Source organism: Dermochelys coriacea, chromosome 13 (assembly GCF_009764565.3).
Source record: "Dermochelys coriacea isolate rDerCor1 chromosome 13, rDerCor1.pri.v4, whole genome shotgun sequence".
In the NCBI taxonomy this organism is placed as follows: Eukaryota; Metazoa; Chordata; order Testudines; family Dermochelyidae; genus Dermochelys; species Dermochelys coriacea.
This window is the reverse complement of record NC_050080.1, coordinates 36,010,618-36,037,316: the sequence shown is the minus strand read 5'-3', so window position 1 is coordinate 36,037,316 and position 26,699 is coordinate 36,010,618. Positions and strand designations below refer to the sequence as shown.

Sequence of the window (26,699 nt, the reverse complement as noted above, 5' to 3'; positions counted from 1 at the left end):
TCAGCCTAGCGAACTGTTTACCTCCCTAATTCTATCTTTCAAGAAATGAGTCCTCCCTCCAGGTGTTAATTACTCATGTCAGGCCAAGTCTCAGCTACGCTTCGGGCCCCACACCTCTCACAGCAATTGTTTCAGGCTGTATTGATCGCTTTGAGCCAATCTCACTCAGCTGAGACTAGCTCATTGAGACGATTAGGCCACTTCACTGAGCCTCCTATGCTGCAGATGGCTGTTTCCAACATTGTACTGCACCTAGCAAGCATACCTGGGGGTGGAGATGGATGTGAGGGGAAACCCAGACTGGCCAAGCAGTGCATAGAATACAGCTCCTTTCCAAAAAAAAATATGGTGGTTCTTAAAAGAGTGGACTTTTGGTCCACTCATCATCCACATACATGACTATCTACAATGGCCACAATGGCCACTAACTCCTACCAAAAGCTTCTCTTTATGTTAAAAAGATTAGGAAAATAAATGGCAAAAAACTTCATTTACACAGCATTAAGCTTTCCCAGTGACAGCTCGTGTCCTTCCAAGTTCAACAAAACTCAAGCTGCTGAAAACCAGGGAATCTCTGCCCTCTTTGAGCAATGTCCCACAACACCCCTAATACACATACTCACGTTCCATCTTGTCACTCTAGTGGACAGGTTCTACCTGTACTTGCCCTATGCTCAAACCATGAGCCTGCTCCCCCCACTACCCCATACACATGCACAGAGAATACCACACTTGGAAAATTTAACTACCACTTCATATCCTTTTTAAAGCCTCTTCACACATGCATGCAGAATAACTCCTAAACCTATAGTTCATTGAATCCATTGACTAATCCATGGCAAGACAACACCAACGCCCTGCTACTGACACCACCTTGACAATCCTGTACTGAAATCATGTGGACTGGAAGCTCTAGGTACATGTGCACCTCTTGATTTTGATCATGCACATGGGATGGTGGAGCTCAGACCCAGATCTTTTCCTATCGCAACCACAGCTCTGTGATGCTCCTCAAACTAACCCCCAGATCTCCTCATATCACAAACAAACCTCTGCCAACCTGCATCATCTACTGCCTCCACCATTCAATACAGGTACAGCTAACACAGTGAATGCCGTTGGAGTGCAAGCAGATAATTCCAAGTGGCTTGTGCCAGTTTCAAGGAAGCAAAGTTAAGGTTGCTGGAGTGTGTACTTTTACTCGGTATTTCCTGGCTTTCAAAGTCTGATTTATGCTGACCCCAATAGTCCAGAAAGACATGAGATACCACCAGGCAAGCTTAATTCTGTTTTAACAAAGGGATGGGTTTCTTTACAAATATTTATGGTAGATAGATATACAGATTCTTGTCTAATTTACATTGGTGTAAACCAAGAGTAACTCCATTGACTTCAGTGAACTCAGTTTGGATTATTACCAGTGTAAACACAATGTTTTACACAAAGAGGTAGCACATCAAATTCCCATGGATACAATGATGCCATCAGTTGATTATAGCTGTAAAGACACACAGAATGAAGCCAGGATCGCAGGAGAAATCTGGAAATTTTATTCTTGGTGGATAATGTTCACCCAATCAGTTTCCTCAGGGCACCATTGATCTCCTTGTTCCTCATGCTGTAGATGATCGGATTCATAATGGGAGGCACCACAGAATAGAGAGCAGCCACCACAAGATCCAGACTTCATGTTGAGCTGGAGGTAGGCTTCAGATAGGCAAAGATGCCAGTGCAAAGGAACAAGGAGACCACAATAAGATGAGGGAGGCAGGTAGAGAAGGCTTTATGTCTGCCTCGCTCAGAGGGGATTCTCAGCACCATAGTGAAGATCTGAACATACAGCACTATTGTTAAAACAAAACGGCTTACAAATATGCACACATTGAAGACAATAACCCCAACTTCGGTGAGGTTTGAGTCAGAGCAGGTGAGCTTGAGTAGCTGGGGGATTTCACAGGAGAACTGATCCACAATGTTACCTCTACAGAAGGTTATTGCAAATGTGTTCCTGGTGTGCAGTACAGAATGGAGAAGACCACTGATCCAGGCACTGGCTGTCATTTGGACACAAGTTCTCCTGTTCATCACAGTCTCATAATGGAGTGGTTTGCAGATGGCCATAAGCCATGATGGTGAGGAAAGCAAAGTCAGTTTCAGTGAAGAAAATGAAGAGAAAGACTTGGGCAGCACATCCAGCATAAGAAATCAATTTAGTGTTCAACAGAGAATTGACCATGGACTTGGGGACAGTGACAGATGGATCCAATGTCTAGGATACAAATTCATCAGGAAGAAATACATAGGGGTGTAAAGGTTGTGATTGAGGGCTACTGTACTGATAACAAGGAGATTCCCTGCCAGGGCTACTAAGAAAATCCCTAGAAACACCACAAAGTGTAAAATCTGCAGCTCCCGCATGTCGGAGAATCCGAGGAGAAGAAAATCAGCCTGGGTGGTTCAGTTGGCCATTTCTCTCCACAATACATAGTATGTCACCTGTGGATGGAAGGACAAAGGCAATGGTCAGGATCAGAGACCTCCTCTCCACCGACAATCAGATTAATAGTCTGGTGCATGATCACACCAGTGTAAATTGGCATCGCTCACTTAAATCAGTGGATGGTGTCAGTATCTGGTCCAAGGTGTGACTTGATAAGAAGCGTGTAAAAATGAAACAAATTGCAACCCAACCCCAACAATCTTAGGAGCAATGATTGTCCTGTTGGAACAATAGAGAAGCATTTTATGAGAAGAGTCCAAGGATATGTCTACACTAGATTCACAAAAAGAAAAGGAGTACTTGTGGCACCTTAGAGACTAACAAATTTATTTGAGCATAAGCTTTCGTGAGCTACAGCTCACTTCATCTAGATTCATAGTTACTGGCACCATTGTGACCACCTAGGCCAGAGGTGGACTAGCCCCTGGCCCCTCTCCTGCAGCCTCAGCTAGCTGCGCTGTGCCACCAGCACTCTGGCCAGCCATGGCAGCGTGGCTGGCTCTGGCCAGGCGGCGAGGCTGCAAGCTCCTGCCGCTCTGAGTGGCATGGTAAGGGGGCAGGGAGTGTGGGGGTTGGATAAAGGGCAGGGGGTCCTGGCGGCAGTCAGGGGACAGGGAACAGGGGACAGTTGGAGGGGCAGAGGTTCTCAGGGAGGCATTCAGGGGACAGGGAGCAATGGGGCTTGGATAGGCATGGGAGTCCTGGGGGGGCCTGTCAGGAGGCAGGGGTGTGGATAGGCATTGGGGTGGTCAGGGAGCGGGGGGGGTTGGATAGGGGTAGGGTCCGGGGGGGTAGTTAGGGGCAGGGGTCCCAGGAGGGGGCAGTTGGGGACAAGGAATAGGGGGGGTTGGATGGGTCAGGTGTTCTGAGGGGGGCAGTCATGGGGCGGGAAGTGGGAGGGGGCGGATAGAGGCGGGGGCCAGGCTGTTTAAGGGGAAACAGCCTTCCCCACCTGGCCCTCCATGCAGTTTCACAACCCCCAATGTGGTCCTCAGGCCAAAAAGTTTGCCATCCCTGACCTAGGCTGACTTCTGTATAATACAAGCCAGAGACCAGCCCCAAAATAATTCCTAGAACAGATCTTCTCGAAAAAAAATCCAATCTTGCTTATAAAATTGCCAGTGGTGGAGAATCACCACAACCCTTACTAAATTGTTCCGGTGCTTAATTATTCTCACTGTCAAAAAATTTACACCTTATTTCTATTCTGCATTTGTCCAGCTTCAACTTCCTGTGCTAGATCGAAGAGCCCTTTATTAAATATTTGTTCCCCATGTAGGTAATTGTACACTGTAATAAAGTCACCTCTTACTTAAACTAAATAGATTGAGCTCCTTGAGCCTATCAGTACAGGATAGGTTTTTTAATCTTTTAATCGTTCTCATGGCTCTTCTCTGAACCCTCTTCAGTTTACCAACCTCCTTCTTGGACTGTGGGCACCAGAACTGGACACAGGATTCCAGTAGGGATCACACCAGTGCCAAATACAGGAGCAAAATATTCTTATTTGAGATTCCCCTGTTTATGTCTCCCAGGATCACATTAATTCTTTTGGCCACATCGTCACACTGGGAGTTCATTTTCAGTTGATTATCCACCACCACCTGAAAATCTTCTTCAGAGTACCTGCCTCACTGGATAGCGTCTTCAATCCTGTAAGTAAGGCCTGCTTTCTTTGTTCCCGGATGTATCCATTCACATTTAGATGTATTAAAATACAAATTGCTTGCGTCCAGTTTATTAAGTGATCCAGATCACTCTGAAACAGTGACCTGTCTTCTCCATTATTTACCACTCCCCCAATTTTTGTGTCATCTGCAAACTTCCTCAGTGAGGATTTTATACTTTCTTCCAGGTCATTGAGAGAAATGGTAAATAGCTATAACTTTCTATGAAAAAATTGTTTTATTTAAAAACCTGCTTTGGGGTGAAATGTCAGATGAAATTGTTTAGTATTCAGCATTTTTTTGCTGAAAATGTCTGTTTCTCAGTTGCCAAAAGCACAAAAACTGGGGATTTTTGCAACTTCTATAAAAAGTCAAAATTTTCTGCTGAAAAATAAATCTGATGGGCTGTAGATAATTGACTGAATTGAGAGAAAATGTCTGAAATATTTCCAATGGCAATTCATATTTCTGTTCTTAAATGTGTCTTGTATATTAATACAGTAAAATGTTTAATTGAAAGAGCAAACTCACTGTGCTCTTTTTTGTGGAATTATTCCCAGTTTGTGACACATTTGATCCTCCAGTCCTAGGAATCATTGGTCATTATCTATCTATCAATCTATGCACACATCAGTATATTATCCAGCAAATGTTCCCATGTCCCTGTGCTGGATTTCAAGAGTTTCTGGGTCTCTCGGCAGTTCTGAGCAGACAGGAATCCACTCCACAGATCGGCTCTCCCTGCTCCCCTCCTAAAAGCTCCTAAAAGCAGCTTTAGCTGACAGGCAAAGGACTAACTGGAATCAAGGACTGAAAGCCCCTCCTACTTCTAGAGCTGATCCTGGCTTGTGTAGGGCTCAGACACGGGCCCAGCCCAGGATGTCCCTGATCTAGGGCTAAATATCTCAAACCAGTCTCCCAGGCTGTGAGCCCAGCTCTGATCTCACCACTTTGATAACCTGTCCCAGCCAACCCCAATCCCACAGAGGGGGAACAGAACCTGCCCTGTCTCGGAAGAAATGAGGCCTCACCCATGTCCACTTACTCATGTCAAGATGAGCTTATAGTTGGGACAGTCTGGCTCAGTAGATGAGAGATGAAACAGCTGTTTTCACCTCTAAGAAACCTGTTCTAACCCAGTCCCAGTGAGCAGTAACCCCATATACTTGCCTTTCTGAACTCTTTGGAAACACTGGTTTTTGCGTCAACTTCTTGGAGCTGTAATGACAGCACCCACCAAATATCCCATGTCCAACCAAACAGGAACCAGGCGAACTCTTTAAGCAGCCTCAGCAGAGACCAAGGACCAGCCCTGACCTGAAGAGACAAATACCATTGGCCTTCTTGGCAACAAGGGCACACTGTTGACTCATATCCACCTTCTCATCCATTGTAACCCCTAGGTCCTTTTCTGCAGAACTGCTGCCTAGCCATTCAGTCCCTAGTCTGTAGTGGTGCATGGGATTCTTCCGTCCTAAGTGCAGGACTCTGCACTTGTCCTTGTTGAAGCTCATCAGATTTCTTTTGGCCCGATCCTCTAATTTGTCTAGGGCCCTCTGTATCCTATCTCTACCCTCCAGCATATCTACCTCTCCTCCCAGTTTAGTGTCATCTGCAAACTTGCTGCGGGTGCAATCCATGCCATCCTCCAGATCATTAATGAAGATATTGAACAAAACCGGCCCCAGGACCGACCCTTGGGGCACTCCACTTGATACCGGCTGCCAACTAGACATGGAACCATTGATCACTACCCGTTGAGCTCGACAATCTAGCTAGCTTTCTATCCACCTTATAGTCCATTCTTCCAGCCCATACTTCTTTAACTTGCTGGCAAGAATACTGTGGGAGACCGTGTCAAAAGCTTTGCTAAAGTCAAGGAACAACACGTCCACTGCTTTCCCTCATCCACAGAGCCAGCAGTTGAAGGCTGCTGTCAAATCCCCCCTCACTCCTCTCTTCTGCAGACTGTATAAGCCCAGTTCCCTCACCCTTTCCTTGTAAGTCATGTTCCCCAGCCCACTAATCATTTTCTTTGCCCTCCGCTGGACTCTCTCCAATTTGTGCACATCCTTTCTATAGTGGGGGGCCCAAAACTGGATGCAGTACTCCAGATGTGGCCTCACCAGTGCCAAAGAGAGGGGAATAATCACTTCCCTCGATCTCCTGGCAATGCTCCTATTAATGAACCCCAATACGCCATTAGCCTTCTTGACAACAAGGGCACACTGTTGACTCATATCCAGGTTCTCGTCCACTGTAATCCCCAGGCCCTTTTCTGCTGAACTGCTGCTTAGCCAGCCTCTAGCGGTGCATGGGATTCTTCCGTCCTAAGTGAAGGACTCTGCATTTGTCCTTGTTGAACCTCATCAGATTTCTTTTGGCCCAATCCTCCAATTTGTCTAGGTCACTCTGGACCCTATCCCTACTCTCCAGATTATCTACCTCTCCCCCCAGCTTAATGTTATCCGCAAACTTGCTGAGGATGCAATCCATCCCATCATCCAGATCACTAATGAAGATGTTGAACAAAATTGGCCCCAGGACCGACCCCTGGGGCACTCCTCTTGATACCAGCTGCCAACAGACATTGAGCTGTTGATCGCTATCCATACTTCTTTAACTTGCTGGCAAGAATACTGGGGAGACTGTATCAAAAGCTTTGCTAATGTCAAGGTATATCAAGTCCACCCTTTCCCCATAACCACAGAGCCCGTTATCTCATCATAGAAGGCAATCAGGTTGATCCAGAGAGCCATGACTTGCCCTTCATGAGTCCATGTTCACTGTTCCTGATCACCTTCCTCTCCTCTAAGTGCTTCAAAATGGATTTGTTGAGGTCCTGCTCCATGATTTTTCCAGGGACTGAGGTGAGGCTGACTGGTCTGTAGTTCCCTGGATTCTCCTTCTTCCCTTTTTTAAAGATGGGTATGATATTTGCCTTTTTCCAATCGTCCAGGACCTCCTCCAATCGGCATGAGTTTTCAAAGATAATGGCCAATGACTCTGCAATCACATCAGCCAACTCCTTCAGCACCCTTGGATGCATTAGATCTGGACCCGTGGGCTTGTGCATGTCCAGTTTTTCTAAATAGTCCTTAGCCTGTTCTTTCACCTCTGAGAGCTGCTCACCTCCTCCCCATACTGTGTTTCCCAGTGCACCGGTCTGGGAGCTGACCTTGTCTGTGAAGACCAAGGCAAAAAAGGCATTGATTTCTTCAGCTTTTTCCACATCATCTGTCACAAGGTTGCCTCCCCTATTCAGGAAGGGTCCCACACTTTCCCTGACTTTCTTCTTGTTGCTAACATACCTGTAGAAACTGTTCTTGTTACCCTTCACATCCCTTGCTAGATGCAACTCCAATTGTGCTTCAGCCTTCCTGATTATGCCCCTGCATGCTCGAGCAATATTTTTATACTCCTCCCTAGTCATCTATCCAAGTTTCCATTCCTTGTAAGATTCCTTTTTGTGTTTAAGCTCACCGAAGATTTCTCTGTTAAACCAAGCTGGTCATCCTTCCATATTTGCTATTCTTTCTTCACATCGGGATGGTTTGTTCTTTCACCCTCAATAAGGCTTCTTTAAAATACAGCCAGCTTTCCTGGACTCCTTTCCCCCTCATATTAGTCTCCCAGGGGTCCTGCCCATCAGTTCCCTGAGGGAGTCAAAGTCTGCTTTTCTGAAGTCCAGGGTCCGTATTCTGCTGCTCTCCTTGCTTCCTTTTGTCAGGATCCTGACCTCAACTATCTCATGGTCACTACTGCCCATGTTGCCACCACCACTATTTCTTGTACCAATTCTTCCCTGTTTGTGACCAACAAGTCAAGAGGAGCATGGCCCCTTTTTGGTTCCTCCAGCACTTGCATCAGGAAGTTGGGGAAGGGTGGACCTTAATACAGCTTTGGGGAAGGGTGAACCCTAATAAGAGCCAAGTTCCTGAGCTTGGCCCATCTCTGCTTCATTTGCAATGCAGGTATTCCTGCTTGAATATTCTCCTTCTTTCAGGCAGACAACTCTCAGTTCTTACATAACAGGGAAGGCCCAGACATAATCCCATAAGAGTTAATAGAGTCATAGATTCCAAGGACAGAAGGGATCATTGTGATCATCTACTCTGACCTCCCGTGTAGCACAGGCTATAGAACTTCCCCAAAATACTTCCTGGAGCAGATCTTTTAAAAAAAAATCCAATTTTTATTTAAAAATTGTCAGTGATGGAGAATCTTCCACAATCCTTGGTAAATTGTTCCAATGATTAATTACTCTCATTGTTAAAAATTTACACCTTATTTCCAGTCTGAATATGTCTAGTTTCAACTTCCAGCTCTTGGATCATGTTATAGCTTTCTATGCTACATTGAGGAGCCCATTATTAAATATTTGTTCCCCATGTAGATACTTATAGACTGTGATCAAGTCACCCTTAAGCTTCCCTTTAAGTTAAATAAAGAGATCAATGAGTCTATCACCAGCATGTATGTTTTTTAATCCTTTAATCATTCCTGTGGCTCTTCTTTGAACCCTCTCCAAGTTATCAGCATCATTCTTGACTTTTTTACAGTAGAACTGGACACAGTATTCCAGCTGTGGTCACACTAGCACCAAACACAGAGATAAAATAACCCCTCTCCTCCTACTCGAGATTCCTCTGTCTATATATTCTAGGATTGCATTAATTCTTTTGGCCAGAGTCACACTAGGAATTTATGTTCAGCCCCCCCACCCCCAAATCTTTTTCTGAGTCACTGTTTCCCACGATAGAGATTCCCATCCTGTAAGGATGGCCAAGCAACACAAAACTTGGGGATCTGCAAACTTCATCAGTGATGATTTTATATTTTCTGCCACATCATTCACAGAAATGTTAAATAGTACAGGGCCAGGAACCAATTCCCGAGGGACTCCACAGGAAACAAGCCCACTTGCTGATGATTCCCTGTTTACAGTTACATTTACAGTTAGTAAGTTTTTCATTCCTTTAAAATATGGCAGGTAATTTTATGTTGTTTTAATTTTTTAATCAAAACGCCATGCAGTACCAATCAAACACCTTACAGAAGTCTAAGTCTATTAAGTCAAGACTATTTCTTTATCAACCAAACTTGTAATCTCATTTAAAAAAAGGGAACCATGTTAGTTTGACAAGATCTATTTTCCATAAACCCATGTTGATTAGCATTAATTACATTGCCCTCCATTAGGTTGATAAATCACACTAGGCACCTGTCTCCATCTTTAGGTACCTAAATCCCTTTGCAACCCTAGCCCACAGAGAACGTAGAAGCTGGGCTGTAAACAGAAAATTTTGGGAAGGATTCCTGGAGTCAAACTACAGGATCACAATGGTCCCTTTTGGCTTTAATATTGAGCAATTGATGAATTTTTGCCTCTGGTCTCTGCTTCTGAGCTGTGCAGGCCTTGAGAGAGTGAGTTCCATACATCCTTAGGAAATAAACATGGATAAATCGCCTTCCCGCGGCATCATTCCTTTAATGCCAGTGATGCTCAAAACCAACTCCACACAGATCAGCTGCAGAGAGTGGCAGATGTGAGTCCAATTCTGTCAGAGCAGTGTCTGAACAACATGTAAAAGGATTAGGTAGCTGTTCCTTTGGCTGCTAGATGTTGCTAGATAGATAATGACCAAAGAATACCAGCTCTGGATGACTGACTGCATCGCATGTTGGGAAATAATCCAATAAGACCAGTACAGTACGTTTGCTATTTCAGTTAAATGTGTTTTTCTCCTTTTCTTCTTTGCTTCAGCAGATATTGCTTTACTCACTGTCATGGTATATGACCAAGATGTTACCATCTGCCAGCCACTGCACTATGAGACTATGATGAACAGGAGAACTTGTGTTCAAATGGGAGCTAGTGCCTGGATCAGTGATCTTCTAAATTCTGCACTGAACATTGGAAAATGTTTGACAGCAGAGCAGCTCACAGCAGGAGTTTGCCTGGGACTGGTAAGTATCCGAGTGTGTGTGTTTGCTTGCTGAGGAAGTATCCGAGCGTGTGTTTGCTGGGAGGGAGCCTGAGTGAGTGTCTGATTGGCTGCTAGCCTGCAGGGGGCGGGCATTAGGGTGTCTGTGTGTTTGCGTCAGGGAAGCCTGGCTGTTTAAAAATAGCCAGAGCCTCGCGAACCAGCTGAGCAGCGGGGACAGCAGAGCAGCTCACAGCAGGAGTTTGCCTGGGAGTTCGCCTGGAGTGAGCCCATTGAGGCTTACATCTTGCCAACGTCTCTGAGGAAGCTCCGTAGTAGGTAGGTGATATGGAAGGGGGGAATTCAGCTGTTGTGACCTGCACTGGATGTGCCATGTTTGTCTTTCTTCCACAGGACAGAAGCGACTTTGTCTGTACAAAGTGCAAGCTGGTCTCCATATTGGAAGAGAAGATTGAAGGTCTGGAGCAACAGGTAACGACCCTGCGTTGTATACGAGAGACTGAGGATTTTCTGGACCAAACTCAGGATAGCCTTCTAGGGGCACAAAGCTCTAAAGATGTAGAGCAGGTTGCACAGAGGAGCCAAGAGGCCAGTGAAGAAGCTTGGCAACATGTGACCTCCAGAAGAGGTAAGCGGAATGTCCGGGTTCCAGTAACACAGACACAGGTAACTAACCGCTTTCATGTTCTCTCCACAGGTACCAATGCGGAGAGTGGACCAGATGATATGTCTGGGGGGAGAAAGCAGAAGGAGACTCCGCTGGTTGGGAGGCATGAGATGCGATGTCCTGAGGTTGGGGGTTCCACGACCACCACTCCCAAGAGGAGAAGGCGGGTGGTGGTGGTCGGGGACTCTCTCCTCCGGGGGACTGAGTCATCTATCTGCCGCCCTGACCGGGAAAACCGAGAAGTCTGCTGCTTGCCAGGGGCTAAGATTCGTGATGTGACGGAGAGACTGCCGAGACTCATCAAGCCCTCGGATCGCTACCCCTTCCTGCTTCTCCACGTGGGCACCAATGATACTGCCAAGAATGACCTTGAGCGGATCACTGCGGACTATGTGGCTCTGGGAAGAAGGATAAAGGAGTTGGAGGCGCAAGTGGTGTTCTCGTCCATCCTCCCCGTGGAAGGAAAAGGCCTGGGTAGGGACCGTCGAATCGTGGAGGTCAACGAATGGCTACGCAGGTGGTGTCGGAGAGAAGGCTTTGGATTCTTTGACCATGGGATGGTGTTCCATGAAGGAGGAGTGCTGGGCAGAGACGGGCTCCATCTTACGAAGAGAGGGAAGAACATCTTTGCCAGCAGGCTGGCTAACCTAGTGAGGAGGGCTTTAAACTAGGTTCACCGGGGGAAGGAGACCAAAGCCCTGAGGTAAGTGGGAAAGCGGGATACCGGGAGGAAGCACAGGCAGGAAGGTCTGTGAGGGGAGGGCTCCTGCCTCATACTGGGAATGAGGGGCGATCAACAGGTTATCTCAAGTGCTTATATACAAATGCACAAAGCCTTGGAAACAAGCAGGGAGAACTGGAGGTCCTGGTGATGTCAAGGAATTATGACGTGATTGGAATAACAGAGACTTGGTGGGATAACTCACATGACTGGAGTACAGTCATGGATGGTTATAAACTGTTCAGGAAGGACAGGCAGGGCAGAAAAGGTGGGGGAGTAGCACTGTATGTAAGGGAGCAGTATGACTGCTCAGAGCTCCGGTACGAAACTGTGGAAAAACCTGAGTGTCTCTGGATTAAGTTTAGAAGTGTGTGCAACAAGAGTGATGTCATGGTGGGAGTCTGCTATAGACCACCGGACCAGGGGGATGAGGTGGATGAGGCTTTCTTCCGGCAACTCACGGAAGCTACTAGATCGCATGCCCTGATTCTCATGGGTGACTTTAATTTTCCTGATATCTGCTGGGAGAGCAATACAGCGGTGCATAGACAATCCAGGAAGTTTTTGGAAAGCGTAGGGGACAATTTCCTGGTGCAAGTGCTAGGGGAGCCAACTAGGGGGAGCGCTTTTCTTGACCTGCTGCTCACAAACCGGGTAGAATTAGTGGGGGAAGCAAAAGTGGATGGGAATCTGGGAGGCAGTGACCATGAGTTGGATGAGTTCAGGATCCTGACGCAGGGAAGAAAGGTAAGCAGCAGGATACGGACCCTGGACTTCAGGAAAGCAGACTTTGACTCCCTCAGGGAACAGATGGCCAGGATCCCCTGGGGGACTAACATGAAAGGGAAGGGAGTCCAGGAGAGCTGGCTGTATTTCAAGGAATCCCTGTTGAGGTTACAGGGACAAACCATCCCGATGAGTCGAAAGAATAGTAAATATGGCAGGCGACCAGCTTGGCTTAATGGTGAAATCCTAGCGGATCTTAAACATAAAAAAGAAGCTTACAAGAAGTGGAAGCTTGGACATATGACCAGGGAAGAGTATAAAAATATTGCTCGGGCATGTAGGAAAGATATCAGGAGGGCCAAATCGCACCTGGAGCTGCAGCTAGCAAGAGATGTCAAGAGTAACAAGAAGGGTTTCTTCAGGTATGTTGGCAACAAGAAGAAAGCCAAGGAAAGTGTGGGCCCCTTACTGAATGAGGGAGGCAAGCTAGTGACAGAGGATGTGGAAAAAGCTAATGTACTCAATGCTTTTTTTGCCTCTGTTTTCACTAACAAGGTCAGCTCCCAGACTGCTGTGCTGGGCAACACAAAATGGGGAAGAGATGGCCAGCCCTCTGTAGAGATAGAGGTGGTTAGGGACTATTTAGAAAAGCTGGACGTGCACAAGTCCATGGGGCCGGACGAATTGCATCCGAGAGTGCTGAAGGAATTGGCGGCTGTGATTGCAGAGCCCTTGGCCATTATCTTTGAAAACTCGTGGCGAACGGGGGAAGTCCCGGATGACTGGAAAAAGGCTAATGTAGTGCCCATCTTTAAAAAAGGGAAGAAGGAGGATCCTGGGAACTACAGGCCGGTCAGCCTCACCTCAGTCCCTGGAAAAATCATGGAGCAGGTCCTCAAAGAATCAATCCTGAAGCACTTAGAGGAGAGGAAAGTGATCAGGAACAGTCAGCATGGATTCACCAAGGGAAGGTCATGCCTGACTAATCTAATCGCCTTTTATGATGAGATTACTGGTTCTGTGGATGAAGGGAAAGCAGTGGATGTATTGTTTCTTGACTTTAGCAAAGCTTTTGACACGGTCTCCCACAGCATTCTTGTCAGCAAGTTAAGGAAGTATGGGCTGGATGAATGCACTATAAGGTGGGTAGAAAGCTGGCTAGATTGTCGGGCTCAACGGGTAGTGATCAATGGCTCCATGTCTAGTTGGCAGCCGGTGTCAAGTGGAGTGCCCCAGGGGTCGGTCCTGGGGCCCGTTTTGTTCAACATCTTCATAAATGATCTGGAGGATGGTGTGGATTGCACTCTCAGCAAATTTGCGGATGATACTAAACTGGGAGGAGTGGTAGATACGCTGGAGGGGAGGGATAGGATACAAAAGGACCTAGACAAATTGGAGGATTGGGCCAAAAGAAATCTAATGAGGTTCAATAAGGATAAATGCAGGGTCCTGCACTTAGGATGGAAGAATCCAATGCACCGCTACAGACTAGGGACCGAATGGCTCGGCAGCAGTTCTGCGGAAAAGGACCTAGGGGTGACAGTGGACGAGAAGCTGGATATGAGTCAGCAGTGTGCCCTTGTTGCCAAGAAGGCCAATGGCATTTTGGGTTGTATAAGTAGGGGCATAGCGAGCAGATCGAGGGACGTGATCGTTCCCCTCTATTCGACACTGGTGAGGCCTCATCTGGAGTACTGTGTCCAGTTTTGGGCCCCACACTACAGGAAGGATGTGGATAAATTGGAAAGAGTACAACGAAGGGCAACGAAAATGATTAGGGGTCTAGAGCACATGACTTATGAGGAGAGGCTGAGGGAGCTGGGATTGTTTAGTCTGCAGAAGAGAAGAAGGAGGGGGGATTTGATAGCTGCTTTCAACTACCTGAAAGGGGGTTTCAAAGAGGATGGCTCTAGACTGTTCTCAATGGTAGCAGATGACAGAACGAGGAGTAATGGTCTCAAGTTGCAATGGGGGAGGTTTAGATTGGATATTAGGAAAAACTTTTTCACTAAGAGGGTGGTGAAACACTGGAATGCGTTACCTAGGGAGGTGGTAGAATCTCCTTCCTTAGAGGTTTTTAAGGTCAGGCTTGACAAAGCCCTAGCTGGGATGATTTAACTGGGACTTGGTCCTGCTTTGAGCAGGGGGTTGGACTAGATGACCTTCTGGGGTCCCTTCCAACCCTGATATTCTATGATTCTATGATTCTATGATTCTATGTTTGTGGTAACCTTCTGTGGAGGCAACATAGAGGATCAGTTCTTCTGTGAAATTCCTCAGCTCCTCAAGGTCACTTGCTCTGACTTAAAAAGAAAAGGAGTACTTGTGGCACCTTAGAGACTAACAAATTTATTAGAGCATAAGCTTTCGTGAGCTACAGCTCACTTCATCGGATGCATTTGGTGGAAAAAACAGAGTAGAGATTTATATACACACACACAGAGAACATGAAACAATGGGTTTATCATACACACTGTAAGGAGAGTGATCACTTAAGATAAGCCATCACCAACAGCAGGGGGGGGAAGGAGGAAAACCTTTCATGGTGACAAGCAGGTAGGCTAATTCCAGCAGTTAACAAGAATATCAGAGGAACAGTGGGGGGTGGGGTGGGAGGGAGAAATACCATGGGGAAATAGTTTTACTTTGTGTAATGACTCATCCATTCCCAGTCTCTATTCAAGCCTAAGTTAATTGTATCCAGTTTGCAAATTAATTCCAATTCAGCAGTCTCTCGTTGGAGTCTGTTTTTGAAGCTTTTTTGTTGAAGTATAGCCACTCTTAGGTCTGTGATCGAGTGACCAGAGAGATTGAAGTGTTCTCCAACTGGTTTTTGAATGTTATAATTCTTGACGTCTGATTTGTGTCCATTCATTCTTTTACGTAGAGACTGTCCAGTTTGGCCAATGTACATGGCAGAGGGGCATTGCTGGCACATGATGGCATATATCACATTGGTAGATGCGCAGGTGAAGGAGCCTCTGATAGTGTGGCTGATGTGATTAGGCCCTATGATGGTATCCCCTGAATAGATATGTGGACAGAGTTGGCAACGGGCTTTGTTGCAAGGATAGGTTCCTGGGTTAGTGGTTCTGTTGTGTGGTGTGTGGTTGCTGGTGAGTATTTGCTTCAGATTGGGGGGCTGTCTGTAAGCAAGGACTGGTCTGTCTCCCAAGATCTGAGAGAGCGATGGCTCGTCCTTCAGGATAGGTTGTAGATCCTTGATGATGCGTTGGAGGGGTTTTAGTTGGGGGCTGAAGGTGATGGCTAGTGGCGTTCTGTTGTTTTCTTTGTTGGGCCTGTCCTGTAGTAGGTGACTTCTGGGTACTCTTCTGGCTCTGTCAATCTGTTTCTTCACTTCAGCAGGTGGGTACTGTAGTTGTAGGAATGCATGATAGAGATCTTGTAGGTGTTTGTCTCTGTCTGAGGGGTTGGAGCAAATGCGGTTATATCGTAGCGCTTGGCTGTAGACAATGGATCGAGTGGTATGATCTGGATGAAAGCTAGAGGCATGTAGGTAGGAATAGCGGTCAGTAGGTTTCCGATATAGGGTGGTGTTTATGTGACCATCGCTTATTAGCACCGTAGTGTCCAGGAAGTGGATCTCTTGTGTGGACTGGTCCAGGCTGAGGTTGATGGTGGGATGGAAATTGTTGAAATCATGGTGGAATTCCTCAAGAGCTTCTTTTCCATGGGTCCAGATGATGAAGATGTCATCAATGTAGCGCAAGTAGAGTAGGGGCATTAGGGAACGAGAGCTGAGGAAGCGTTGTTCTAAGTCAGCCATAAAAATGTTGGCATACTGTGGGGCCATGCGGGTACCCATCGCAGTGCCGCTGATTTGAAGGTATACATTGTCACCAAATGTGAAATAGTTATGGGTCAGGACAAAGTCACAAAGTTCTGCCACCAGGTTAGCCGTGACAGTATCGGGGATACTGTTCCTGACGGCTTGTAGTCCATCTTTGTGTGGAATGTTGGTGTAGAGGGCTTCTACATCCATAGTGGCTAGGATGGTGTTTTTAGGAAGATCACCAATGGACTGTAGTTTCCTCAGGAAATCGGTGGTGTCTCGAAGATAGCTGGGAGTGCTGGTAACGAAGGGCCTGAGGAGGGAGTCTACATAGCCAGACAATCCTGCTGTCAGGGTGCCAATGCCTGAGATGATGGGGCGTCCAGGATTTCCAGGTTTATGGATCTTGGGTAGCAGATAGAATACCCCAGGTCCTGGCTCCAGGGGTGTGTCTGTGCGGATTTGTTCTTGTGCTTTTTCAGGGAGTTTCTTGAGCAAATGCTGTAGTTTCTTTTGGTAACTCTCAGTGGGATCAGAGGGTAATGGCTTGTAGAAAGTGGTGTTGGAGAGCTGCCTAGTAGCCTCTTGTTCATACTCTGACCTATTCATGATGACGACAGCACCTCCTTTGTCAGCCTTTTTGATTATGATGTCAGAGTTGTTTCTGAGGCTGTGGATGGCACTGTGTTCTGCATGGCTGAGGTTATGGGGTAAGCGATGCTGCTTTTCCACAATTTCAGCTCGTGCACGTCGGCGGAAGCAGTCTATGTAGAAATCCAGGCTGCTGTTTCGACCTTCAGGAGGAGTCCACCTAGAATCCTTCTTTTTGTAGTGTTGGCAGGAAGGTCTCTGTGGATTAATATGTTGGTCAGAGGTGTGTTGGAAATATTCCTTGAGTCTGAGACGTCGAAAATAGGATTCTAGGTCACCACAGAACTGTATCATGTTCGTGGGGGTGGAGGGGCAAAAGGAGAGGCCCCGAGATAGGACAGATTCTTCCGCTGGGCTAAGAGTATAGTTGGATAGATTAACAATATTGCTGGGTGGGTTACGGGAACCATTGTTGTGGCCCCTTGTGGCATATAGTAGTTTAGATAGCTTAGTGTCCTTTTTCTTTTGTAGAGAATCAAAGTGTGTTTTGTAAATGGCTTGTCTAGTTTTTGTAAAGTCCAGCCACGAGGAAGTTTGTGTGGAAGGTTGGTTCTTTATGAGAGTATCCAGTTTTGAGAGCTCATTCTTAATCTTTCCCTGTTTGCTGTAGAGGATGTTGATCAGGTGGTTCCGCAGTTTCCTTGAGAGTGTGTGGCACAAGCTGTCAGCATAGTCTGTGTGGTATGTAGATTGTAATGGATTTTTTACCTTCAGTCCTTTCGGTATGATGTCCATCTGTTTGCATTTGGAGAGGAAGATGATGTCTGTCTGTATCTGTGCGAGTTTTTTCATGAAGTTGACAGATTTCCACTCTATACGGCTAAATTCAGTGCCTTGCATAATCACAGGTTTCAGAGTAGCAGCCGTGTTAGTCTGTATTCTCAAAAAGAAAAGGAGTACTTGTGGCACCTTAGAGACTAACAAATTTATTAGAGCATAAGCTTTCGTGAGCTACAGCTCACTTCATCGGATGCATTTGGTGGAAAAAACAGAGTAGAGATTTATATACACACACACAGAGAACATGAAACAATGGGTTTATCATACACACTGTAAGGAGAGTGATCACTTAAGATAAGCCATCACCAACAGCAGGGGGGGGAAGGAGGAAAACCTTTCATGGTGACAAGCAGGTAGGCTAATTCCAGCAGTTAACAAGAATATCAGAGGAACAGTGGGGGGTGGGGTGGGAGGGAGAAATACCATGGGGAAATAGTTTTACTTTGTGTAATGACTCATCCATTCCCAGTCTCTATTCAAGCCTAAGTTAATTGTATCCAGTTTGCAAATTAATTCCAATTCAGCAGTCTCTCGTTGGAGTCTGTTTTTGAAGCTTTTTTGTTGAAGTATAGCCACTCTTAGGTCTGTGATCGAGTGACCAGAGAGATTGAAGTGTTCTCCAACTGGTTTTTGAATGTTATAATTCTTGACGTCTGATTTGTGTCCATTCATTCTTTTACGTAGAGACTGTCCAGTTTGGCCAATGTACATGGCAGAGGGGCATTGCTGGCACATGATGGCATATATCACATTGGTAGATGCGCAGGTGAAGGAGCCTCTGATAGTGTGGCTGATGTGATTAGGCCCTATGATGGTATCCCCTGAATAGATATGTGGACAGAGTTGGCAACGGGCTTTGTTGCAAGGATAGGTTCCTGGGTTAGTGGTTCTGTTGTGTGGTGTGTGGTTGCTGGTGAGTATTTGCTTCAGATTGGGGGGCTGTCTGTAAGCAAGGACTGGTCTGTCTCCCAAGATCTGAGAGAGCGATGGCTCGTCCTTCAGGATAGGTTGTAGATCCTTGATGATGCGTTGGAGGGGTTTTAGTTGGGGGCTGAAGGTGATGGCTAGTGGCGTTCTGTTGTTTTCTTTGTTGGGCCTGTCCTGTAGTAGGTGACTTCTGGGTACTCTTCTGGCTCTGTCAATCTGTTTCTTCACTTCAGCAGGTGGGTACTGTAGTTGTAGGAATGCATGATAGAGATCTTGTAGGTGTTTGTCTCTGTCTGAGGGGTTGGAGCAAATGCGGTTATATCGTAGCGCTTGGCTGTAGACAATGGATCGAGTGGTATGATCTGGATGAAAGCTAGAGGCATGTAGGTAGGAATAGCGGTCAGTAGGTTTCCGATATAGGGTGGTGTTTATGTGACCATCGCTTATTAGCACCGTAGTGTCCAGGAAGTGGATCTCTTGTGTGGACTGGTCCAGGCTGAGGTTGATGGTGGGATGGAAATTGTTGAAATCATGGTGGAATTCCTCAAGAGCTTCTTTTCCATGGGTCCAGATGATGAAGATGTCATCAATGTAGCGCAAGTAGAGTAGGGGCATTAGGGAACGAGAGCTGAGGAAGCGTTGTTCTAAGTCAGCCATAAAAATGTTGGCATACTGTGGGGCCATGCGGGTACCCATCGCAGTGCCGCTGATTTGAAGGTATACATTGTCACCAAATGTGAAATAGTTATGGGTCAGGACAAAGTCACAAAGTTCTGCCACCAGGTTAGCCGTGACAGTATCGGGGATACTGTTCCTGACGGCTTGTAGTCCATCTTTGTGTGGAATGTTGGTGTAGAGGGCTTCTACATCCATAGTGGCTAGGATGGTGTTTTTAGGAAGATCACCAATGGACTGTAGTTTCCTCAGGAAATCGGTGGTGTCTCGAAGATAGCTGGGAGTGCTGGTAACGAAGGGCCTGAGGAGGGAGTCTACATAGCCAGACAATCCTGCTGTCAGGGTGCCAATGCCTGAGATGATGGGGCGTCCAGGATTTCCAGGTTTATGGATCTTGGGTAGCAGATAGAATACCCCAGGTCCTGGCTCCAGGGGTGTGTCTGTGCGGATTTGTTCTTGTGCTTTTTCAGGGAGTTTCTTGAGCAAATGCTGTAGTTTCTTTTGGTAACTCTCAGTGGGATCAGAGGGTAATGGCTTGTAGAAAGTGGTGTTGGAGAGCTGCCTAGTAGCCTCTTGTTCATACTCTGACCTATTCATGATGACGACAGCACCTCCTTTGTCAGCCTTTTTGATTATGATGTCAGAGTTGTTTCTGAGGCTGTGGATGGCACTGTGTTCTGCATGGCTGAGGTTATGGGGTAAGCGATGCTGCTTTTCCACAATTTCAGCTCGTGCACGTCGGCGGAAGCAGTCTATGTAGAAATCCAGGCTGCTGTTTCGACCTTCAGGAGGAGTCCACCTAGAATCCTTCTTTTTGTAGTGTTGGCAGGAAGGTCTCTGTGGATTAATATGTTGGTCAGAGGTGTGTTGGAAATATTCCTTGAGTCTGAGACGTCGAAAATAGGATTCTAGGTCACCACAGAACTGTATCATGTTCGTGGGGGTGGAGGGGCAAAAGGAGAGGCCCCGAGATAGGACAGATTCTTCCGCTGGGCTAAGAGTATAGTTGGATAGATTAACAATATTGCTGGGTGGGTTACGGGAACCATTGTTGTGGCCCCTTGTGGCATATAGTAGTTTAGATAGCTTAGTGTCCTTTTTCTTTTGTAGAGAATCAAAGTGTGTTTTGTAAATGGCTTGTCTAGTTTTTGTAAAGTCCAGCCACGAGGAAGTTTGTGTGGAAGGTTGGTTCTTTATGAGAGTATCCAGTTTTGAGAGCTCATTCTTAATCTTTCCCTGTTTGCTGTAGAGGATGTTGATCAGGTGGTTCCGCAGTTTCCTTGAGAGTGTGTGGCACAAGCTGTCAGCATAGTCTGTGTGGTATGTAGATTGTAATGGATTTTTTACCTTCAGTCCTTTCGGTATGATGTCCATCTGTTTGCATTTGGAGAGGAAGATGATGTCTGTCTGTATCTGTGCGAGTTTTTTCATGAAGTTGACAGATTTCCACTCTATACGGCTAAATTCAGTGCCTTGCATAATCACAGGTTTCAGAGTAGCAGCCGTGTTAGTCTGTATTCTCAAAAAGAAAAGGAGTACTTGTGGCACCTTAGAGACTAACAAATTTATTAGAGCATAAGCTTTCGTGAGCTACAGCTCACTTCATCGGATGCATTTGGTGGAAAAAACAGAGTAGAGATTTATATACACACACACAGAGAACATGAAACAATGGGTTTATCATACACACTGTAAGGAGAGTGATCACTTAAGATAAGCCATCACCAACAGCAGGGGGGGGAAGGAGGAAAACCTTTCATGGTGACAAGCAGGTAGGCTAATTCCAGCAGTTAACAAGAATATCAGAGGAACAGTGGGGGGTGGGGTGGGAGGGAGAAATACCATGGGGAAATAGTTTTACTTTGTGTAATGACTCATCCATTCCCAGTCTCTATTCAAGCCTAAGTTAATTGTATCCAGTTTGCAAATTAATTCCAATTCAGCAGTCTCTCGTTGGAGTCTGTTTTTGAAGCTTTTTTGTTGAAGTATAGCCACTCTTAGGTCTGTGATCGAGTGACCAGAGAGATTGAAGTGTTCTCCAACTGGTTTTTGAATGTTATAATTCTTGACGTCTGATTTGTGTCCATTCATTCTTTTACGTAGAGACTGTCCAGTTTGGCCAATGTACATGGCAGAGGGGCATTGCTGGCACATGATGGCATATATCACATTGGTAGATGCGCAGGTGAAGGAGCCTCTGATAGTGTGGCTGATGTGATTAGGCCCTATGATGGTATCCCCTGAATAGATATGTGGACAGAGTTGGCAACGGGCTTTGTTGCAAGGATAGGTTCCTGGGTTAGTGGTTCTGTTGTGTGGTGTGTGGTTGCTGGTGAGTATTTGCTTCAGATTGGGGGGCTGTCTGTAAGCAAGGACTGGTCTGTCTCCCAAGATCTGAGAGAGCGATGGCTCGTCCTTCAGGATAGGTTGTAGATCCTTGATGATGCGTTGGAGGGGTTTTAGTTGGGGGCTGAAGGTGATGGCTAGTGGCGTTCTGTTGTTTTCTTTGTTGGGCCTGTCCTGTAGTAGGTGACTTCTGGGTACTCTTCTGGCTCTGTCAATCTGTTTCTTCACTTCAGCAGGTGGGTACTGTAGTTGTAGGAATGCATGATAGAGATCTTGTAGGTGTTTGTCTCTGTCTGAGGGGTTGGAGCAAATGCGGTTATATCGTAGCGCTTGGCTGTAGACAATGGATCGAGTGGTATGATCTGGATGAAAGCTAGAGGCATGTAGGTAGGAATAGCGGTCAGTAGGTTTCCGATATAGGGTGGTGTTTATGTGACCATCGCTTATTAGCACCGTAGTGTCCAGGAAGTGGATCTCTTGTGTGGACTGGTCCAGGCTGAGGTTGATGGTGGGATGGAAATTGTTGAAATCATGGTGGAATTCCTCAAGAGCTTCTTTTCCATGGGTCCAGATGATGAAGATGTCATCAATGTAGCGCAAGTAGAGTAGGGGCATTAGGGAACGAGAGCTGAGGAAGCGTTGTTCTAAGTCAGCCATAAAAATGTTGGCATACTGTGGGGCCATGCGGGTACCCATCGCAGTGCCGCTGATTTGAAGGTATACATTGTCACCAAATGTGAAATAGTTATGGGTCAGGACAAAGTCACAAAGTTCTGCCACCAGGTTAGCCGTGACAGTATCGGGGATACTGTTCCTGACGGCTTGTAGTCCATCTTTGTGTGGAATGTTGGTGTAGAGGGCTTCTACATCCATAGTGGCTAGGATGGTGTTTTTAGGAAGATCACCAATGGACTGTAGTTTCCTCAGGAAATCGGTGGTGTCTCGAAGATAGCTGGGAGTGCTGGTAACGAAGGGCCTGAGGAGGGAGTCTACATAGCCAGACAATCCTGCTGTCAGGGTGCCAATGCCTGAGATGATGGGGCGTCCAGGATTTCCAGGTTTATGGATCTTGGGTAGCAGATAGAATACCCCAGGTCCTGGCTCCAGGGGTGTGTCTGTGCGGATTTGTTCTTGTGCTTTTTCAGGGAGTTTCTTGAGCAAATGCTGTAGTTTCTTTTGGTAACTCTCAGTGGGATCAGAGGGTAATGGCTTGTAGAAAGTGGTGTTGGAGAGCTGCCTAGTAGCCTCTTGTTCATACTCTGACCTATTCATGATGACGACAGCACCTCCTTTGTCAGCCTTTTTGATTATGATGTCAGAGTTGTTTCTGAGGCTGTGGATGGCACTGTGTTCTGCATGGCTGAGGTTATGGGGTAAGCGATGCTGCTTTTCCACAATTTCAGCTCGTGCACGTCGGCGGAAGCAGTCTATGTAGAAATCCAGGCTGCTGTTTCGACCTTCAGGAGGAGTCCACCTAGAATCCTTCTTTTTGTAGTGTTGGCAGGAAGGTCTCTGTGGATTAATATGTTGGTCAGAGGTGTGTTGGAAATATTCCTTGAGTCTGAGACGTCGAAAATAGGATTCTAGGTCACCACAGAACTGTATCATGTTCGTGGGGGTGGAGGGGCAAAAGGAGAGGCCCCGAGATAGGACAGATTCTTCCGCTGGGCTAAGAGTATAGTTGGATAGATTAACAATATTGCTGGGTGGGTTACGGGAACCATTGTTGTGGCCCCTTGTGGCATATAGTAGTTTAGATAGCTTAGTGTCCTTTTTCTTTTGTAGAGAATCAAAGTGTGTTTTGTAAATGGCTTGTCTAGTTTTTGTAAAGTCCAGCCACGAGGAAGTTTGTGTGGAAGGTTGGTTCTTTATGAGAGTATCCAGTTTTGAGAGCTCATTCTTAATCTTTCCCTGTTTGCTGTAGAGGATGTTGATCAGGTGGTTCCGCAGTTTCCTTGAGAGTGTGTGGCACAAGCTGTCAGCATAGTCTGTGTGGTATGTAGATTGTAATGGATTTTTTACCTTCAGTCCTTTCGGTATGATGTCCATCTGTTTGCATTTGGAGAGGAAGATGATGTCTGTCTGTATCTGTGCGAGTTTTTTCATGAAGTTGACAGATTTCCACTCTATACGGCTAAATTCAGTGCCTTGCATAATCACAGGTTTCAGAGTAGCAGTCGTGTTAGTCTGTATTCTCAAAAAGAAAAGGAGTACTTGTGGCACCTTAGAGACTAACAAATTTATTAGAGCATAAGCTTTCGTGAGCTACAGCTCACTTCATCGGATGCATTTGGTGGAAAAAACAGAGTAGAGATTTATATACACACACACAGAGAACATGAAACAATGGGTTTATCATACACACTGTAAGGAGAGTGATCACTTAAGATAAGCCATCACCAACAGCAGGGGGGGGAAGGAGGAAAACCTTTCATGGTGACAAGCAGGTAGGCTAATTCCAGCAGTTAACAAGAATATCAGAGGAACAGTGGGGGGTGGGGTGGGAGGGAGAAATACCATGGGGAAATAGTTTTACTTTGTGTAATGACTCATCCATTCCCAGTCTCTATTCAAGCCTAAGTTAACATTTGCTCAAGAAACTCCCTGAAAAAGCACAAGAACAAATCCGCACAGACACACCCCTGGAGCCAGGACCTGGGGTATTCTATCTGCTACCCAAGATCCATAAACCTGGAAATCCTGGACGCCCCATCATCTCAGGCATTGGCACCCTGACAGCAGGATTGTCTGGCTATGTAGACTCCCTCCTCAGGCCCTTCGTTACCAGCACTCCCAGCTATCTTCGAGACACCACCGATTTCCTGAGGAAACTACAGTCCATTGGTGATCTTCCTAAAAACACCATCCTAGCCACTATGGATGTAGAAGCCCTCTACACCAACATTCCACACAAAGATGGACTACAAGCCGTCAGGAACAGTATCCCCGATACTGTCACGGCTAACCTGGTGGCAGAACTTTGTGACTTTGTCCTGACCCATAACTATTTCACATTTGGTGACAATGTATACCTTCAAATCAGCGGCACTGCGATGGGTACCCGCATGGCCCCACAGTATGCCAACATTTTTATGGCTGACTTAGAACAACGCTTCCTCAGCTCTCGTTCCCTAATGCCCCTACTCTACTTGCGCTACATTGATGACATCTTCATCATCTGGACCCATGGAAAAGAAGCTCTTGAGGAATTCCACCATGATTTCAACAATTTCCATCCCACCATCAACCTCAGCCTGGACCAGTCCACACAAGAGATCCACTTCCTGGACACTACGGTGCTAATAAGCGATGGTCACATAAACACCACCCTATATCGGAAACCTACTGACCGCTATTCCTACCTACATGCCTCTAGCTTTCATCCAGATCATACCACTCGATCCATTGTCTACAGCCAAGCGCTACGATATAACCGCATTTGCTCCAACCCCTCAGACAGAGACAAACACCTACAAGATCTCTATCATGCATTCCTACAACTACAGTACCCACCTGCTGAAGTGAAGAAACAGATTGACAGAGCCAGAAGAGTACCCAGAAGTCACCTACTACAGGACAGGCCCAACAAAGAAAACAACAGAACGCCACTAGCCATCACCTTCAGCCCCCAACTAAAACCCCTCCAACGCATCATCAAGGATCTACAACCTATCCTGAAGGACGAGCCATCGCTCTCTCAGATCTTGGGAGTCAGACCAGTCCTTGCTTACAGACAGCCCCCCAATCTGAAGCAAATACTCACCAGCAACCACACACCACACAACAGAACCACTAACCCAGGAACCTATCCTTGCAACAAAGCCCGTTGCCAACTCTGTCCACATATCTATTCAGGGGATACCATCATAGGGCCTAATCACATCAGCCACACTATCAGAGGCTCCTTCACCTGCGCATCTACCAATGTGATATATGCCATCATGTGCCAGCAATGCCCCTCTGCCATGTACATTGGCCAAACTGGACAGTCTCTACGTAAAAGAATGAATGGACACAAATCAGACGTCAAGAATTATAACATTCAAAAACCAGTTGGAGAACACTTCAATCTCTCTGGTCACTCGATCACAGACCTAAGAGTGGCTATACTTCAACAAAAAAGCTTCAAAAACAGACTCCAACGAGAGACTGCTGAATTGGAATTAATTTGCAAACTGGATACAATTAACTTAGGCTTGAATAGAGACTGGGAATGGATGAGTCATTACACAAAGTAAAACTATTTCCCCATGGTATTTCTCCCTCCCACCCCACCCCCCACTGTTCCTCTGATATTCTTGTTAACTGCTGGAATTAGCCTACCTGCTTGTCACCATGAAAGGTTTTCCTCCTTCCCCCCCCTGCTGTTGGTGATGGCTTATCTTAAGTGATCACTCTCCTTACAGTGTGTATGATAAACCCATTGTTTCATGTTCTCTGTGTGTGTGTATATAAATCTCTACTCTGTTTTTTCCACCAAATGCATCCGATGAAGTGAGCTGTAGCTCACGAAAGCTTATGCTCTAATAAATTTGTTAGTCTCTAAGGTGCCACAAGTACTCCTTTTCTTTTTGAGAATACAGACTAACACGGCTGCTACTCTGAAACTTGCTCTGACTTGTATCTCCGTGAAGTTGGTTTTCTTGTATTTGGTGTGTGTTTAACCCTAGGTTGCTTTGTTTTTAGAATGGAGTCATATGTTCAGATCTTCAAAATTGTGTTGAGAATCCCCTCTGAGCAGGGCCAGCATAAAGCCTTCTCCACCTGCCTCTCTCACCCCACTGTGGTCTCCTTGTTACTTTGCACAGCTATCTTTGCCTACCTGAAGCCCACCTCCAGCTCAGCATCAAGGCTGGATCTCATGGTGGCTGTTCTCTATTCTGTGGTGCCTCCAATGATGAACCTGGTCATCTACAGCATGAGGAACAAGGAGATCAAAGCTGCCCTGTTGGGAAATGATTGGATCAAGACTATTCATCAAAAATAAAATGTCTGCCTTTCTCCCATGAACATGGTCTCATTCTGTTCCTTTATAAATGTTATCGACTGATTATATTATTTTCTCCATGAGAACATAGCATGCAATCTGCGTATGAACACTGGGATATTTACACTGGCATACATCTAGCCAAACACCATTGCAGTTAATGAAGTTAAAATAGAGTTACACCTGTGTAAGTAAGTTAAAAATCAAACTATCTATCTATCTATCATAATTCACAATCCACAGAAATCTGTCATTATGACACAATGAGGTGTGTTTGGTCCTGTCTATCTAAACATGCCCTCTGTTTGTCT

At 46.1% G+C, this 26,699-nt stretch overlaps 1 protein-coding gene and 1 pseudogene across 1 annotated transcript; one reads left to right on the top strand and one right to left on the bottom strand.

The window, feature by feature from the left end:
- Positions 1–1,686: 1,686 nt before the first annotated feature.
- On the bottom strand, positions 1,687–2,469 carry LOC119841970 (annotated as a pseudogene).
- A 7,488-nt stretch (positions 2,470–9,957) lies between these two features.
- Positions 9,958–26,388, top strand: LOC119841610 (olfactory receptor 14A16-like). Its single transcript, XM_038369167.1, has 3 exons — positions 9,958–10,088; positions 14,443–14,531; positions 26,012–26,388. Exons 1-3 carry the CDS (start codon positions 9,958–9,960, stop codon positions 26,386–26,388), a joined length of 597 nt encoding a protein of 198 aa, XP_038225095.1.
- Positions 26,389–26,699: the final 311 nt, after the last annotated feature.